At 40.5% G+C, this 17412-nt stretch overlaps 1 protein-coding gene and 1 pseudogene across 1 annotated transcript; one reads left to right on the plus strand and one right to left on the minus strand.

Moving 5' to 3' along the window:
• Positions 1 to 4375: 4375 nt before the first annotated feature.
• LOC143380598 (ataxin-7-like protein 3B) lies at positions 4376 to 5278 on the plus strand. Its single transcript, XM_076833717.2, has one exon. The coding sequence runs from the start codon at positions 4376 to 4378 to the stop codon at positions 4667 to 4669; it is 294 nt and encodes a 97-aa protein (XP_076689832.2). The 3' UTR covers positions 4670 to 5278.
• A 10954-nt stretch (positions 5279 to 16232) lies between these two features.
• Positions 16233 to 17203, minus strand: LOC143379990 (small ribosomal subunit protein uS2 pseudogene; annotated as a pseudogene).
• Between the last annotated feature and the right edge of the window lie 209 nt (positions 17204 to 17412).

Raw genomic sequence — 17412 nt, forward strand, 5'->3', positions numbered from 1 at the left:
GAATAGGAGGCTTTTATACGGGTAATTCAGAGCAAATGAGAATAGGGAGAGATCAGGAAGGAGAAGATTAGGGAAGAGATCAGGAAGAAGGTTAGGGAAAAGAAGTTGGGGAAAAAGAAAAAAAAAAACATGTAAGTTTCAAAGCTACAAGGGATATAGTCCAAGCGTAAAATGAACCCTTGTTACAATTCCCCACTGTCAATTTCTACATTCCATTTCTATGGAAAGTGAGTGATGACATCTCCAAAGCTACTTCCTGCTGAAAGGGGGTAAAGTTTGGGGAAGTAACCCAAAATCCTTGTTCTCTATCCTGTGGGGCACGGACAGTTAAGAGCATTCAGCTTCAGAACAGTCCAGGGGTCCACAGTGGCAGATGGCAGGTGACTGGACAAGGCATACATAGGGCAGGGATTATGCTAAGCCAACAATAAAGACAGCAAAGCATTACTTTTTGTAAAAAATTAGCACAAAACAATTACTATTTCAGCCAGTCTCCAAAAACTATGAGGACAGAAACTCATAATCTTCTCAGTGAAAAACAGATCAAATTCAATCTAAGAGGTTAGGAAGATTTGTAAGCCTATGAAATCAGACTCAAATTAATTCAGGACAAATTTGTAACTCTTGTGATTAGTATTATTAGGCACACTCACACAAGTACCTTTCCTTCATAGCCTCCAGCTTTTCTTACTGTTGGCAGGGCTGACACAAGTGTATATCTTAAGTTACATTAAAAACAACAACAACAACAACATTGTTTTTTCCTTCTAAATGTCTACCCACATAGGACTGGGCTTGAGCTTTACTCTTCTGTCAGGTATTTAAGACCAAGTTGGTCAAAACTGACCTTGTTCCTATATATTCTTAAGAGTCAGCTGAGAGTCCTCAGAGATCACTCTTGGGGACATGTGTGAAGCCTCCTGGCTCCTTTAGCTCTCCTCTAACAGTGGTGCCACTTCCCAGGATTTGTTGGGGTCTGGCTGCATAAATGGCTTCTTTTGGAAGCATTAGGGACATTTCCATCTCCAGTGACCCTCCTCATTGCAGAATGTGTACTGCTTGGCTTCCTATTCTCTGGGGTCCTCTTTAGATCTTCCTGATTCGTAGTTTGGGTGGCTCACCAGAGTTGCAGGGCTCAGAGAGGGGTCTCTGTCTTTCCCTGGGTTCCAGCTGACCTTAGAGGGCAAGGGCCAAAGTGTTGGCTGCTTTTCCTTGGCCCTTGTACTTACTTGACTTTGGTCTCCAAGTTTTTGGTTTTAAACGCCCAGCAAACCAGTTTCATTTAATTGGGGTTAGTATTAGTATTGGAAGTCAGCATTGTATAGTATCTGTCCTGTAGGTGATGGCTCAAATTAGTCTCAAATATTGACCCAGGGTTTTTTTTTTTTTTTTTTTAAGAAGTAGTATCTCTGCAAAACACTGCAGGCAACAGTTATAAAGTTTATAAGGAAAATACAAAACAAAATTAACATAGCAAAAACATTCAGTTTGTGTAATAGATATGAACCAAAAAAAAAAAAAAAAAGACTTTTATAATCTTGAATCTTTGCTTAGTTACGTTATATGATATCCCCTGTTTGAGATCACAGTAATCTTTACAACAAAATCAATCTTTTGCTCACAACTTTACATGAGCTGAAGTCTAGCCTATTCTGGAGCCATTTTAACATGGAGTAAGGTGGGAGGCAGAGCCTTAACAAAAATCAAAGGATAGCCTTAAATCTCTTAGAACTTTTAGCAAACAGTGTTAATCATCAGAAATTGACTTAACAAAAGCCACAGTAAGGCAGGGCTCTTCACAAATAACACAAAACAACATTACATCTGAAACATGAGTCACAGAAAGGCTAAGAGAGCTTTAACTTTCTTTTTGTGGAAAAAGTAGCAGGGTGATTCTGTGTTTTAACATGTCATCTTTAAACAGATCAGGCTCTCCTTAATACCTTCTAAAAATACCTTTAAATTCCAATTCCAGTGTGCAGAGTAACACAAAATTGTACATATAACTTTTTTACAACAGGTTACTTTATCTAGCTATAAAACATCAAATATATGAATAAATACCAACCAAATTTATTTCAAACCTGAGACTTTTGCTACACCTAATTTTAGTTTGGAGAACACCAACTTGGCAAAGTGCTCTCCAAAGCTTTACATTTATCTAAGCTTAAATTAAAAAAAATTTTTTTTTTAGATGTTGATAGACCTTTATTTTATTCATGTATTGTATGCGGTGCTGAGGATAGAACCTAGGGCCTCACACATGCCAGACAGGTCCTCTATCGCCAAGCCCCAGCCCAGCCCCAAAGCTTAAATTTTAAAGTACATTAGAATCCAGAGTGTATGGTAACAGTAAACACAGGTCTGCATGGATTAACAAAACTCAAAGGATAGCCTTAAATCTCTTGTAACTTTTAGCAAACAGTGTTAATCATCAGAAATTGACTTAGCGAAAGCCAACAGATAAGACAGGTCTTCAGATGACAGTGTGACCTTCTATGTCAGACCAAATGTATAAAAAAGAGCACTTATTGGTTATCTTGCTAGTAAACTTACATATACTTTCATTTTAAGCTTTTACATAACACTTAGACACGGCTTGGACAGTTCTCAGATGCATACGTATCCTATTCACATATATTTTGGGTGTCAACTATATTGTTTAACCTAAATAACAGTTGTTTGTTTAGTTACAAAGTAATCATTTCAGATTTTAAAACAGTTATGAACCTCAATTCCTTTAAGACTTGATTTCCCCAAGTAATAAACCTGACAAATACAATAAAATTATCCATAGATAAGAGCAGATCAATGTTTCAGACTTTGCTTCATATTAGTACATTAAAATTCAAATAACTTTGACTCTGTTAATTATAGCCAATTTAATCAAACACAAACTTTCTGAGATTTACCTTCTGCACACCTTCTGTGACTTACTTAAACATTCACAACTTCTTTACATCCTTAGTTTTGCCCACTTTAATCTTGGACTTTAGCCTAAGAATACTACTTTACCAGATAATACTTTCTCCTCCAGAAACATTTCTTTTACCTTCTAGTTTTTCATACTAAAATATATTTTCATACCTGTGGCTTTCTTTTATCTTGTCTAGTTTTGGACCCTTTCTTAAATTCATATTCTGAAACAGACCTTATGAATATTATCTGTGCTTTTAATTTACAGGATGATTTTATTCCAGGAGAGAGTTGGACAATCCAGCATATACAAAAACTGTGTCTTAATCTTTTGAATTTAAGGGGTTAGATTCTTAATCAATTTAGAATCCAGAATGTTGAATTTAAAGGGGTTGGAGCACAGGATATTTTTGAGCCTGACCTGTCTCCCTTATCATTATCACAATGTCACCAACTTTAAATGAGTTCCCCACGGTCAATTGTACCCAGAGGCTCCTTTGGGGCCTTTTTCTTACACTGGGCATATTGATATGTGATGGTGGAGGCCCTTTCCATCCTTTTCTTTAGGCTTTCCTTGAAGATCCTTTTTCAGAGGCTGCCTACAAAACACTGGTGGGCCTTATGTTCTACCCTTTTCTTTTCTGAGTTCGGTTATTTATTCTGTGGGCTTCCCCAGGCATTTAGTTTGATGGGATACTATTCTAGCAATAATTGCTTTGCCCCAGTGATGAATATTCCCTGGCTAAATAGGGTCTCCTGTCAGATCTTCAAAGGGGAGACTTCTTGTCCCCAGGTCATAACCTGACAGTGCTGGAACCTATTGCCACATCCCATGTGGCCAGCAATCTCCATCTCAACCCAGGGGAAAAAGGGGCTGAAAGGCAGGGCAGAGCCCAGAACCTCTTCGGTCATTTTTCTACAGTACAGGTGGCTTTTTTTGGGATTTCCCCCCTCCTCCCAATTTAGGGCCAGTCTCCTTGACCACAATGAAATGATCTGTGGCTGATTGGGGCCAGGCTGAGAAACAGTGCTGGGAATACTGGCACTGGGTTTAAAAGATTTAGATCTTTTCAACCCTTTCTTCTGGATTCCTGCTATCCTTACACAGAAGAGGCAGTCAGTGCCTTTTGGTACCTTCAATTTAGTTCCTGACGGTCAGACCCCTTATCATGCAACTGCATAAATGCCTGCACATACACTTTACCCCTGACAGACTGACTTCAGCATCACTCAGAATTGTATAGTAATCATTGGCCACATTGTATTATAGCAGATCATCTTTCTCTTAGGCTTATACCTATAGGTGGCCAGTTCAGCCAAGATCTCTCTGCTCAAGATCAGTGCAGCACAGTCCATGTCTTAAAGGCCAGTAACAAGGCCTAGGCCCGGCCCGCGGAGCCCAACGTGTTGCTGCCGTGAGTAAAACCAGCGCCCTCTCCACAGTCGTTTACAAATTAAAATGGAGGAAATTTCGTTGGCTAACCTGGATACTAACAAGCTAGAGGCCATCGCTCAGGAGATATATGTAGATCTGATAGAGGATTCTAGTTTGGGATTCTGCTTTGAGGTGCACCGGGCAGTCAAGTGTGGCTACTTCTACCTGAAGTTCGAAGAGACTGGTAGCGTGAAGGATTTTGGCATTCAGCCAGTGGAAGACAAAGGAGCATGCCGCCTCCCGCTTTGCTCCCTTCCTGGAGAACCTGGGAATGGGCCTGATCAGCAGCTGCAGCGCTCACCTCCGGAATTCCAGTAGCTGCAACATGAGAGAGTCTGAGAGTGACCAGGACAATAATATAGACTGGTCCTGTGGCTTGGAGGAATAAGTTAAGTAGGGAAAAAAAAAAAAATCATACAAAAGTCCCAGTTCCCCTTGAAGATCCTAGCATTTAAAACCCCAAAGTGGAGAATTTAGAAATTTGGATCCTTTTTTAAGTGTACCTGGGATCAGCTCTGAAACCCTGAGAAGGAGAAGGTGCAAGTCTGGGCACCATGCAACGTGTGTTGATCTCTAAACACACCTGGATGTACACAAGACCCCTGTATTGCCCTCAGTCACAGGTGAGCAGTTGTTGGCCCAGCATATAAAATCCTTTTGTTCCTCAAGACTGTCTTGCCTGTTTGATGTCCAGGGCTTCCTGGACAGTTAAGACATTATTGATGGTCAGACCATAGTCAGTGGGACTGCTCATCTGGTGTCTGACCCCTTGATTTGGGCTTTTCTGATGCGAATGAAAGGAGAACTGGATACTAACATTATCAGTATGGACAACCAAGAAAAAGAATCTCAGTTGAATTTGGTAGGGAAGCTCTGTGGCCTTGACTGCAAGAAGAGAAAATTCAAAACCACCTGTTTTCCAAAGGTCTGGCATTTGCAATGATTTCAGCGGACTTGGGACAAAGCTTATCCTGCAGCTGAGCAGAGCCCTCTTTCTTTTACCACCCCCCGCCCGCCCCCCGCACCCAGTGACATAGGCTTGGGGAAGAACAACTTGGTTGTCTAGTCAGGCTGAGGATTCAGTTGTGAGCCTGTGGGGAGGTAGTAGGTACCTTTGCAAGCATGCACCATCGCAAAACTGGAAGATTATTATCTGGACGGATTGTGCAGTGGACATAAGTTTGGTTAAGTAGTCCTTTCCTACTCTTCCTGGTTACGTAGCAAGCCCATGGTTCTGACTTGGTTAATATGCCAGATAAATACTTGCCTCCTACTCCAGGTTTGGGACTGAACTGTAGAAGAGCGTCATGGCTGTGCAAGAGGCTGTTTGAAAACGGAGCCCAGAAAGGACCATTTCCAGCTGCCTCAAAAATGTGAATGGGTTATTGCTAAGAGCTAAGGAGCAGCACTGGGTAATCTCTCATCTGACCATATGCAAAATCTTGTTGAACGCCCCTGTTCCTTTAGTTGGGCAGTCAGCTCTGCTATGGTGAACATCCAGTCACCACCTTCTCTGCCTCTCACAAGGAAGCAGTCCTTTCCACTTTGTCCCCTTTGGACCTTCTTGACAGCAAAAGCTGTTGTTTTGTTGTTTAAAGATAGGAAAGGACCTCCAGAACCCCCTGTCTTTAGGGAATTAGATAGGGGAGGATGGGAAGTAAGAGCTGCATATCAAAACTGCCTTCTATTTTACTCCTGGGGCAAGGGTTTATAAAGTATAGGAGGGTGGGAGTCCTGAGGTGAGCAGAACGGTGCTGCTTTATTTGAAATGTTTTCTTACCTCATTCTGTGCCCCACTAACAGAGCCCAGGCTCATCTGTCTGGCTTGGGTCCATGTTCCTGTCCACTGCTCCACTGCCTATCTGGTGCAGCTCATGACTCCAGGTGCTGCTTGCCATGCCAGCTTCTACATTGACCAATTTCAGTTCATCTCTCTAATTCTCCTGCTTCTGAAGTCTGCCCATTTTTCTTTTTCTTGATCTCTTAAGTTTATATGTTGTTTCTTTTACTTTCTCCTGTTTTCGTGGAAGACACTGAAGAGACCCTTTCTTTAAAACTCCCTCTATTTTGATCGGAATCAAAAGAGAACATAATTTTTTGTATTTACAAGGCAATGCCATGCCTAAGCATTTCACTATAGGACTGCCTTGCTAGTATGCCCACTGCTTTGTCTTCATGAGTTATTAACTTCCCACCTCCACTTGGATACTGCCTCTTAGGACCTCAGCAGAACATTGAAGGCTGACTGACACAGGGATGGAGTTGGTCCTGATTTTCTTTCTCTAACCCTTCCTGTGTATGTATCTCCCTTATCCCAGAAGAACTTGACCCTTATAGAGTTAAGGAAACCACAATGATTGGAACTTGAGACTCTTGCCTTCTTCCCCTGGAATTGCCCTGATAGGGATTGGGACCTAGTTATAGACTGATCTTTATTCAATAATGGTGAATTTTCAAAAAAATTAGATGGCAGGAGTAAAGGAATCTGGAGTTACCTTTGCCCTTGACTTTTTGTCGACATCTCCTAAGAAAATGCAGAGGGAAAGGAGGGTCTAAGTGAGACTCTGGCCTATTTCCTAACTGTTTTGGAAACAAGATGAATATAAGGGAGAAAGGCAGTGATCCACTCACTCTTCCTTTAGGTAGGGAACTCAGATCCTGACTTTACTATTTCCTTTCTAGCCTTTTGTGGTTATAGGAGGAAGATGTGAGAAGTAGTTTTGAGTAATGGTTTGTTCACCTTTACTTCCTTCTGTTTTTTTCCTTGTCCCCACTACCACCATAAGGGGAATAGCCCCCTGCCCTGGATAGGTATAAAGTGGGCTCAGTCCAGCAGGTGCCCTGAGGGGATAAACTACTTTTTAGGGAAATAATGTCCCCTACCATATAGTTGACAGTGGTTAGGAACTCTCCCTTTCCCTACCTTCCTTCCCTGTAACAGCAGAATTCCTATTCTTCCCTCTTAATTAATTGTATTGATCACCCTGCAATCCTGTTATGTATCTGAGGGTGTGCGTGTGTGTATGTATGTATGTGTATGTATGGGGGAAAGGGGTTCTTTAAAATTTCTGTGGTTTGTGGCTTTTTCTTCCATACATTAGTTCCCACCACCGCATGCCCAGGGGCCACACTGCCTGGCATTATCGCATGCTGGGATCATTGGGGAGGGTAGTGACAAACTCACCACTGTCCTTTTTTTCGGAGATTCTTATTTTTGCATAAGTAATCCATCCTATACAGATAGCTGATTAATTCTCTGTGTTCCCTTTACCCCTATGGCTGCTGGTGTAAATAATCTGCATCTCCCCATTGCTAAACAGTAATAATAAACAAAATTTTAAAAAATGAAAAAAAAGGCCAGTAACAGACAAAAACAAACAAACAAACAAAACAAAACAAAAAAACCCACAGCTGAGAGAGGATCACCTAAACCAGGGCTGACAGATAGGAACCTTTAAAAAGAGACAGACCTGCATTTACAAATTTCTTTTACTTACTTTACCTCTGACCAACCACAACTACAAGATTGTACAATAATCTAGAAAGCTATTTAAAAGCCAGATCTTTACAGTAAAACATTATCTTAGATAGTCTTATAGGTGGCCCTTTCTTCAACTCACTTTACCTCCGACAAATCAATTCTAATTGCAAGATTGTACAAAAAGAAACACAGACAACCAGAAAGAAGTGCCAAAACTATGGCTGATAGATAGGAACCTTTAAATTGACCAGCCAAGAACTTTCCCAAGAGACTATCCATAGAAACAATGCAGTACTGGCCATGTCTTAAAAGGGGCAGTACCAGATACAAATAAAACAGATAAGTGGAGGGAATTCTCAAGCCCTCGGCCAACAAACAGATGAGAACCTAGAACAGGTCAGAAGGGACTACATATCCCTAAGTCCCACTTAACCGTGACTCTTAAACCAGAGGTGCCACAAATGTCCCCAGAAAGAGGGACCAGCTGTTCCCACAAATAGGGACTAGGTGTATGGAATCAAGGGTCTCCACATGCACACTGAGGGATTTACAAAATGGCCAAGGGTGTGTGAATTTCCTCAGTTCAGTTTCCTTTTTCTCAAAGTAGAGCAACTGATGGAGCAACTTGTGCAGTTCAAAGAGAGAAGGTGGGAATTTCCAGAAAGAGCTTTGGGAGCTGCTGGGATGGTCCCTCAGTTCCTCCCTTTACTCACAGGAGGCAAACTCACAGGTCTCTCAATTTCTCCAATAGTCAGCTCTGAACAAACTCACCAGCACCATGAATCCCCCGCATGGAAATTTGGGGGTTCCTTGGAGAGCCAGGCCTGCCCAAGAAAGCTGGAGCAGGGGCTGCTCTTGGCTCCTGGCTTGCCTTGCCAAATTTGTAACCGAATGCTCGGTCCTAGTCCTCAATGCCAATCCAATAACAAAGGCAAGGTCTTGAGGAAAAGGAAAAAGGTTTATTGCTTTGCTAGCAAAGGAGAAACAGGGGACTCCTGTCCCAAAGGCTGTGATTCTCTAGAATTGCTATTTTAGGTATGTGTTTTTGTTGATAGATATTATCAAATTGCTTTTGTTAGAAAGATTATCATTTACACTGCAGATAGGAATCAGTGAGAATGCTCATCACCTATACTCTAATCAACAGTCTTTTTTTTTTTTTTCCTGGTAGTGTTGAGAATCAAACCCAGGGCTTAAAATGTGTGAGAAAAGTGCTGTACCACTGAGCTTATGCCCAGACCTTTTAATTTTATCTTGAAACAGGATCTGGCTGAGTTGCTGAGGCTGGCCTTGAATTTGCTATCCTCTTCCTCAGCTTATAGAATAGATGGATCATAGGTCTGTGCCATCACCTCAGTCAACATAGTCAAAATTTTGGATGTGTGCTAATCCAATATGAAGCTATGGAATCTCTACGTAGTTTCAGTTTACATTTTCTTCTCAGTAAAATGAAGTGTCTTTTTAGATGTTAAATAGCCATTTGTGATTCATTTTTTTTTCTTATCCTTTGCCCACTTTCCTATTGAGTTACTTTTATTCTTATTTATTTATAGGTGCTTTAGGAGGGCACTAGTTCTTTGTAATGTGAGTTATGGAAATTTTCCTGGGTTCATTTACTCTGTAATAATGCTTTCCACATTTTTCTGATTTTCTGAACTTATAGGTTGTTTATTTCCTTAGAATTAATAATATTGTTTACATAGGGGCAGGCCCCCCCCCAAAAAAAGTAAAATTTAGCATGCTGAAAAGATGGTATTTTCAAAGAATCCTAACAACCCTGTGACTTTGCTATTCTTTAGTCAAAACTTAAGGGATTTTATTTTCTATATTTCCTTTGTTTCAGATAAAATTTAAAATCTAAGAACTGTCTCCTTGACTACACTTAAGTTTTTGAAAGTTTGCTTTTGCCACATAGAAAAAAATGTAATGTAGAAAAATGAGTTAGTAGAAATAAAAATAAGGGGGAAAATTCCCTCAATTTCCCTAATTGTTAACGCCATATTTTTAATGATATGTGCTTTGAGATATATGTACATATATGTCTTAATATCGTTGTTTGAAAATGAGACATACTTTAAACTTGTCAGGTCATCTTACAAATCTAAAAAATGTTAGGAATATTTTGTTATATGGATATAAACCAATTTTGTGGTTTATCTTCAGTTGTTTTTGCAAACTCACATTTTTCTTCATAGTCATTAGCTTTTGCCTATTCCTAGCATTTGGCCTTGACCTTCTTCTCTTCCAGGTATTATCTCCTAGGTATTCGTATTGATGGCTTGAAATTTCAACTGCTAGCTACATGCCTACAACTCACAACCGATATGTCTGGCTTATAAACCTCTGCTGAGCCCCAACTTATATATCAGACCTACTATGTAGCATTTCCACTTGCTGGTGCCCAGATACCTCAAATTCTATGTACCCAAGCAAGTGAGAACTATGAAATTCTTCCATCACAAACCTGACATCCTGCCAATGTTCCTTATTAAGTGAACGGCACAGTAATCTGTCTACCAAATAAGGCATAAACACAGGAATCATCATTAATGCATCCTTCAGCCTTCTCCCGTGTCTACCATGTTACCAGATCATTGCTCATTTTCTTTTTCTTTCTTCCTTTTTTTTTTTTTTTTTTTTTTAACCTCATTGCCATACATGCTTTATTCAGTTCTGGAGGGGCACATCTTGTGGGGAAAATGGTGGTGGGCCACCTTGAGGGTCTGGCTTTTATATGGCCTTAACAGAGCCAGGTCATTGGAGGAGCTAGTAACCTTTGGCAAGCCCTCTTGGCGGGAGGAGTTTCATTGCCCATTTTTCTCAAGTCTTTCCACTTCTTAGTGTCTTTACTGCCAACATTTCAGTCTATGATATGACCTTTGGCCAACCAATGGGTCTCAGTGTTCCCCATTGGACCCCATCTCAAATTCTCTATAGCAATGCCTCTTGAAGTATCTGTGGTGAAGGACCATTATTTTAAAAAATTTCCAATCTGTTACATTTTGTCACATTTGTAAAAGATAGTAAAAATAAATTAATAAAAAAATGAAATAAAGGACTGGGATTGTGGCTCGGTGGTAGAACGCTTGCCTCGCATGTGTGAGGCATTGGGTTTGATCCCTAGCACCACATTAAAAAACTAAATAAACAAAATAAAGGTATTGTGTTCAGATACAACTAAAAATATTTTTAAAAAGAAAAATGAGGGGCTGGGAATGTGGCTCAAGTGGTAGCGCGCTCGCCTGGCATGTGTGCGGCCCGGGTTCGATCCTCAGCACCACATACAAACAAAGATGTTGTGTCCGCTGAAAACTAAAAAAAAATAAAATAAATATTTAAAAAAAAAAAAGAAAAATGAAATAAAAACAAAGCCAAAATATAAGCTTCAATTTTTTTTATTATCAGACACAACAGATATAAATCTTCTCTATCGTAGTGATATAAAAGTTTCCGAATACTTACTCTGAGATTTTGCATTTACCTTGATATGTACTGGTTGCAAACAACACACCATATCTGATTTGGCCTACTATTGAATCCTCAATGCTCAGGGCATTGCCTGGTATACAGAAGACACCTAATAAGTATTTGTGAAATTAAAAATATAACTTTGCCAATTTGGGGGCAAGTTGTTTCCAATGATTGGTCACTTTAAATATCACATTGAGCATGTCTATAATTAAGTCTTCATTTCTTCAGGCTCAATTCTTAGCCATAGAATTACTGCATCCAGGATAGAGACATTTAAAAAAGGTTTTGTTAAGCTAAATTGCTTTTAGAAAGATTGTGATCCCATCAATGTTGAATGTGAGTGCCATTTTTGTTCCTTTGCAATAGTCCTCTGTTTAGCTCCTTCTGCTAATTTAACTACTTCAGTCTTGGCCTATGTCTTGGATCATCTTTGAGCTGGGGAGAAATAGCTTTTCTGCCCCTTGTCCCCATTCTTTTCCAGGGAATGGTTCATTACCAGGTGGTATTTACCTTTATCTGAATAGAGTAGTTTGGGATGGTTGGAGGGGGCAGGAAGGACCATTGCTCTTTAGGATATTCTAGTTCTTTGAGTCTTCCTAGATCTGGATTTTTTTCCTATGGTGTCTCCTTTAATTTAGTTTGGCACAAATTTTGACTTTTGCAGCCAAGCAAAACTAGTGATTATCTTGATTCATATCTGTGTTAGTCTGTGGGCATGAAAGTATCTCTTTGTAAGACTCTATGGTCTTTTTTTAAAAAACTTTACTGAAAATTTATTCAATAAAATAATAGCAGAATTTTTTTCAAGTATGTATTATTTTTTTCTTTATATATGACAGAGGAATGCATTACAATTCTTATTACACATATAGAACACAATTTTTCATATCTCTGGTTGTATACAAAGTACATGTACATTTTCATACATGTACTTTGGATAAGAATGATCATCACATTCCACCATCATTTTTAACCCCATGCCCTCTCCCTTCCCCTCCCACCCCTCTTCCCTATCTAGAGTTTGTCTATTCCTCCCATGTTCCATCTTCCCACCCCACTATGAATCAGCCTCCTTATATCAGAGAAAACATTCGGCATTTGTTTTTTTGGGATTGGCTAACTTCACGTGGCATTATCTTCTCTAACTCCATCCATTTACTTGCAAATGACCTGATTTTATTCTCTTCTATTGCTGAGTAAAATTCCATTGTGTATATATGCCACATTTTTTAATCCATTCATCTATTGAAGGGCATCTAGTTTGGTTCCACAGTTTAGCTATTGTGATTTGTGCTGCTATAAACATTGATGTGGCTATGTCCCTGTAGTACGCTCTTTTTAACTCCTTTGGGTATAGACCGAGGAGAGGGATAGTGGGTCAAATGGTGGTTCCATTCCCAATTTTCCAAGGATTCTCCATACTGCTTTCCATATTGGCTGCACCAGTTTGCAGTTCCACGAGCAGTGTATGAATGTCCCTTTTCCCCCACATCCTTGCCAACACTTATTGTTGTTTGTCTTCATAATAGCTAGCATTCTGACTGGAGTGAGATGAAATCTTAAAGTGGTTTTGATTTGCATTTCTCTAATTGCTAGTGATGATGAACATTTTTTCATATATTTGTTGATTGATTGTATATCCTCTTCTGAGAAGTGTCGACCCTATGGTCTTTCCTTGTTGGCTTTCAGATAGGCTGACTTAAACTGAAACTTGGACTTTCTTATGAGAATTAGATGTCCACAATAATCAATACCTGAGTGAGGATATTTTTTATTACAAGTTGCAGAAAATCTTAATACAAACAGATACATTTATTATCTTCCATAATGGGAAGTCCAGAGGTAGGGTGAGCTTTAGACTAGTCAAGATCAGCAGTGGTTCAATTATGTTATTAGAGACCCAAGTTTATTCTTTTCTTTGTTCTGCTATTCTCAACAGATGCTTCCTCCTATGATCGGCTTCCTGTGTTGCAAGGTAGCTGCCAATAGATACAAAGGACATAGACTTCCTTGGTGATTCTTGATATAGAGAGAGGGAGGGGCTTTTTATTAAAATGAATCAAGATATTCCTTTAATGTGATTGGGTCAACTTAAATTATGTGTTCCCATCTAAAATGTTTCTAAAAGCCGTTAAAAATGTAGGTTTGGAGGCTGGGGCTGTAGCTCAGTGGCAGAGTACTTGCCTAACACGTGAGAGGCACTGAATTTGATTTTCAGCAGCACATAAAAAAAATAAATTAAATAAAGGCATGCTGTTCATCTAGAAGTATAAATTTTTTAAATGTAGGTTTGGTAGGTAGAAAGTTAGTGTTCCAAGTTATAATTTCACTAGCTCCTTTGTAATCACAGACCAAGGTTAGTTACTTCATAGCTAGGGCATAGAAGAATCTGCATGACACTCCATATTTTACGGTTTATCATTTCTAATCCTTTTATGTTATCAATTTGTATATTTGTCAGGATTCTGGTTTTCAAATAACAAATACTCAGTTCAATTTGATTTAAACAGAAAAAAAAAGTGTTGGGCTGGAGATATGGCTCAATGGTAGAGCATTTGTCTGGCATGTGTGAAGCCCTGAGTTCAGTCCCTAGCACTGCCAAAAAAAAAAGGTGAGGGGAAGGGGGATTTTATTGATTCATGGAACAGGAAAGGGTATGGGATAGTCTGATTTTGGACGTGGCTGAATGTAAAGCCTGAAGTGTCATCCAGGTCCTTCTTTCCTAGTAAGTTTTCTCAATTTGGTAATCATGAGGGCCATCAAAAGCCTAAGACTCAAATCTTATTAGCCTTAGCAATCTCAGCAGAAAGAGTATCTTCTCTGATCACTCTGGCAGAAAAATCCCAGCAAGCATTCTGATTGGTTACCTTCTTATTTCTGAATCAATTACTGTGGCCATGGGAATAGAATATTCTGATTGGTTAGGACTGAGTCATGTGTCTCATGTGTTCCAGGTTGGCAGTTCAGCCATATCTAAACTTGGAAATCCTTCCCCTCTGGAAAAATGGCTTGGTTATGGGAAGAAGGGGGTGGGGGTGAATGTTGGGAAGGCAAAAATAACAGCTGCTCACTAATTTAGCAGTTCAAAAGAGTCCAAATTTGCTACAGCAGTAATTTTCAAATTGTGTTCCCCAGACATACTAAATCAGAAATTCTGAACTAAATAGGCATGGCATCACATGCCTGTAATACCAGCTACTTTGGAGGCTGAGACTAGAGGATCATGAGTTGGAGCCCAGCATGGAACACAGTGAGCCCCCAATTAAAAAAGAAGAAGAGGAGGAGGAGGAGGAGGAGGAGAAGGAGGAGGAGGAGGAAAAGGGGGGGGAGGGGGAGGGGGAGGAGGAAGAAGAGGAGGAAGAAGAAGAGGAGAAGGAGGAGGAGGAGGAAAAGGGGGAGGGGAGGAGGAAGAAGAGGAGGAAGAAGAAGAGGAGAAGGAGGAGGAGGGGGAGGAGGAAGAAGAGGAAGAAGAAGAGGAGGAGGAGGAGGAGGAGGAGAAATGAAAAATGAAAAATTCTGGTAGTACAGCCAGAAATCATTTCTCCTTCTTTGTTGATACTCTCATACTTTTTTGTAAAAAACTTAACCATGGTTTCTTTTAGGTCTTTCGATGTGTTTGTAATTGCTACTATGAAGTCTTTGCCTGTTAAATCCAATATCTGGGCCCCTTCACAGGGGGTTTCTTTTGCCTGTCTGTTTTCCTCTGTACAGGTTACCCTTTCCTGTTTATTTCCATGTCTCACAATGTTTGCTGTTGAAAACTGGTGTATCTTGGATAATATATTGCAGCAACTCTGGATACTGACTCTCCCCCTCCCCAGGCTTATTTTGTTATTGTTAGTTTAGTGACTTAGCTGAACTATTCTAGTGAAGTCTATTTCCCTTTCCCTTGAAATGCACAGCCTCTATTTTAGCTCTACAGAGGCTGAAGTCTTAGAATGTATACATGGTTCCTGGGATAAGTATTTTATCAGGGCTCTTTTTTCCCCTCAATCCCATTACTGGGATTGAACCCAGGACTTTATTTGCTCATGCTGGGTAAACATTCTATCACTGAGCTACATCCTCAGTCCTTTTAAAAATTTTAATTTGAGACAGGGTATCACTGAGGCTGGCCTTGCATTGGTGATCTTCCTGTTTCAGTGTTCTTTTTGACTTCCAAATTCTTCCTTGATCTCTCTGTTATACTCCATCTGTCATTAACGTATCATATCCAGCTTTTTAAAATTTATTTTGGTATTAGGGACTGAACCCAGGGGTATTTTACCACTGAGCCACATCCTAGACATTTATTATTATTATTATTATTTTAATTTTGAGACAGGGCCTCTCTAAGTTGCAGAGGCTAGCCTTGAACTTGTGATCTTTCTAACTCAGCCTCCTGAATGCTGGGATTACAGATGTGCACCATCATGCCCATCCAACTTTAAGTCTTCATGCTGATTTTCCTGTTGTTTCTGACCATGCCCTGAGTTATAAATTTCTCCAAGTCTGATTGAATTAAACTTATGTTCCTTTGCAGAGATAGTTTTTGAGAATAATTCCTGATGTTTGTGCTGTTCCCAGGAGGCTTTCTCTTTCCCTAGTTCTCTCTTGCAAGTTTGCTGACCTACATTTTTGCTTATCGATATTGTGAAACTATCAGCTTCCTTTTAATTTCTCATCTAATTTCTCTATTGTCTCTGAGACTGCCCCTAAACTTGAACTTGTACTCTGTTCTAAATTAAGCCATTTCCCCTGAGGAGAACTTGTCTGTTCATAGCCTGCCTCTTCCTCTGAGCAAAATCTCTGAGCCACTGCTCTAGAGTTGAAGTTTGGAATAGTGGTCCACTTCTGTGGAAAGACAACCCTAGTTTAAGAGCAGAACTCTGGATAGGGGCAGTAGCCTTTGATCTTCTCAGCTTACCTCTCTTGGAGTGGGATTCTGACCTAAAAACATGTTGGGAGGAGGCCCAGTATTATTATTTTTGAAACTGATGTTTGTTTTCCAGGAACTTTATTTCCATTTTGCTTAAGAGCTGTGGAAGAAGAGCTCAAAACCACTCTTATTCCTGCCCATTCAGTGGCCTTAGCAGTGGGTGCTACAGACCAGTCTTCAGTGGCTAGCTGGGCCCTCCATCTTCAGTGGGGAACTGCTAGATAGACATAAAGGCCACTTGCCCATCTGCAGACCAGTCTGCATCCTCAGGTTGAGTAGCAGTGAACTCAGGAGCTGGCGCAGTTCCTTAACCCTGAAATGCCTCCTTGGTCATGGGCTTTTCAGTGGCAGCCTCTTCAGTGTCTCTAGAATTAAAGATCAGGCACGACCTGCAAGGAGTGTTCAGAGGAGATGATGCCATGTGTGTTCAAAACTTCCTGGGCTAGCACCTGGGAAGATTCACCACATCAGCCCCCCGGGGTGAGTTCCCTTGTTGTCTCATGGTAAGGCAATGTCCACACAGTGCAGAGGAGAATCTGTGTTGCACATAGCGATGGCAGGCAGGTTGAATAAAATGCCTCTGTAAGAAGCTGGTGGTCAGACCTGGGATCAGTAACCACCAGATGATGTGGCTCCTGGAAGGTTGTCTGGATCTTGTTGGTGAAAATTCCAGAAGTAAAGTGGCCAGTAAAAGGAGTGGCTCTAGTGGAGCAGCAAACTTCAACACAGCCACTGGTCAGGATTCCTAGGGTAGGACACTGACCTCAGCAGGGCTTTCAGTGGCTACAGTGGCACAAGTTGTTAGGAGAAGCTTCTCCCAGTTCTGCTTCAAATGAATGATGTAGGTACCATTGCTTTCCCTTTTGGAGATGTACTGTTCCATCTGGAAATCAAGATTGGTACCACCTAAGTGGGTCCCTGCTAAAAGGAATTTGAAGACATCTTTCTTCTTCATTTGGAGGGCATCAAGGGTTTTGGACATTGTGGAAGTTTCCCATGAAGTTATCACAGGAATTCAGAACACTGTTGTATGAACCCCTCTCTAGGTAGCACAGAAAAGCAGGGCCCTGTTTCATCTGGGTAGAGCCTCCCTCTTGTAAATGTGGGCTAGGCATAATAAGGGCCCCAGACCTTTCTGCTAATCTAGACTCAAGAGAGTTGCTGATGGCTTGTTCCTCTGGAGAGAGATTG

The sequence above is a fragment of the Callospermophilus lateralis genome, chromosome 14 (genome assembly GCF_048772815.1).
Source record: "Callospermophilus lateralis isolate mCalLat2 chromosome 14, mCalLat2.hap1, whole genome shotgun sequence".
Classification (NCBI taxonomy): Eukaryota; Metazoa; Chordata; class Mammalia; order Rodentia; family Sciuridae; genus Callospermophilus; species Callospermophilus lateralis.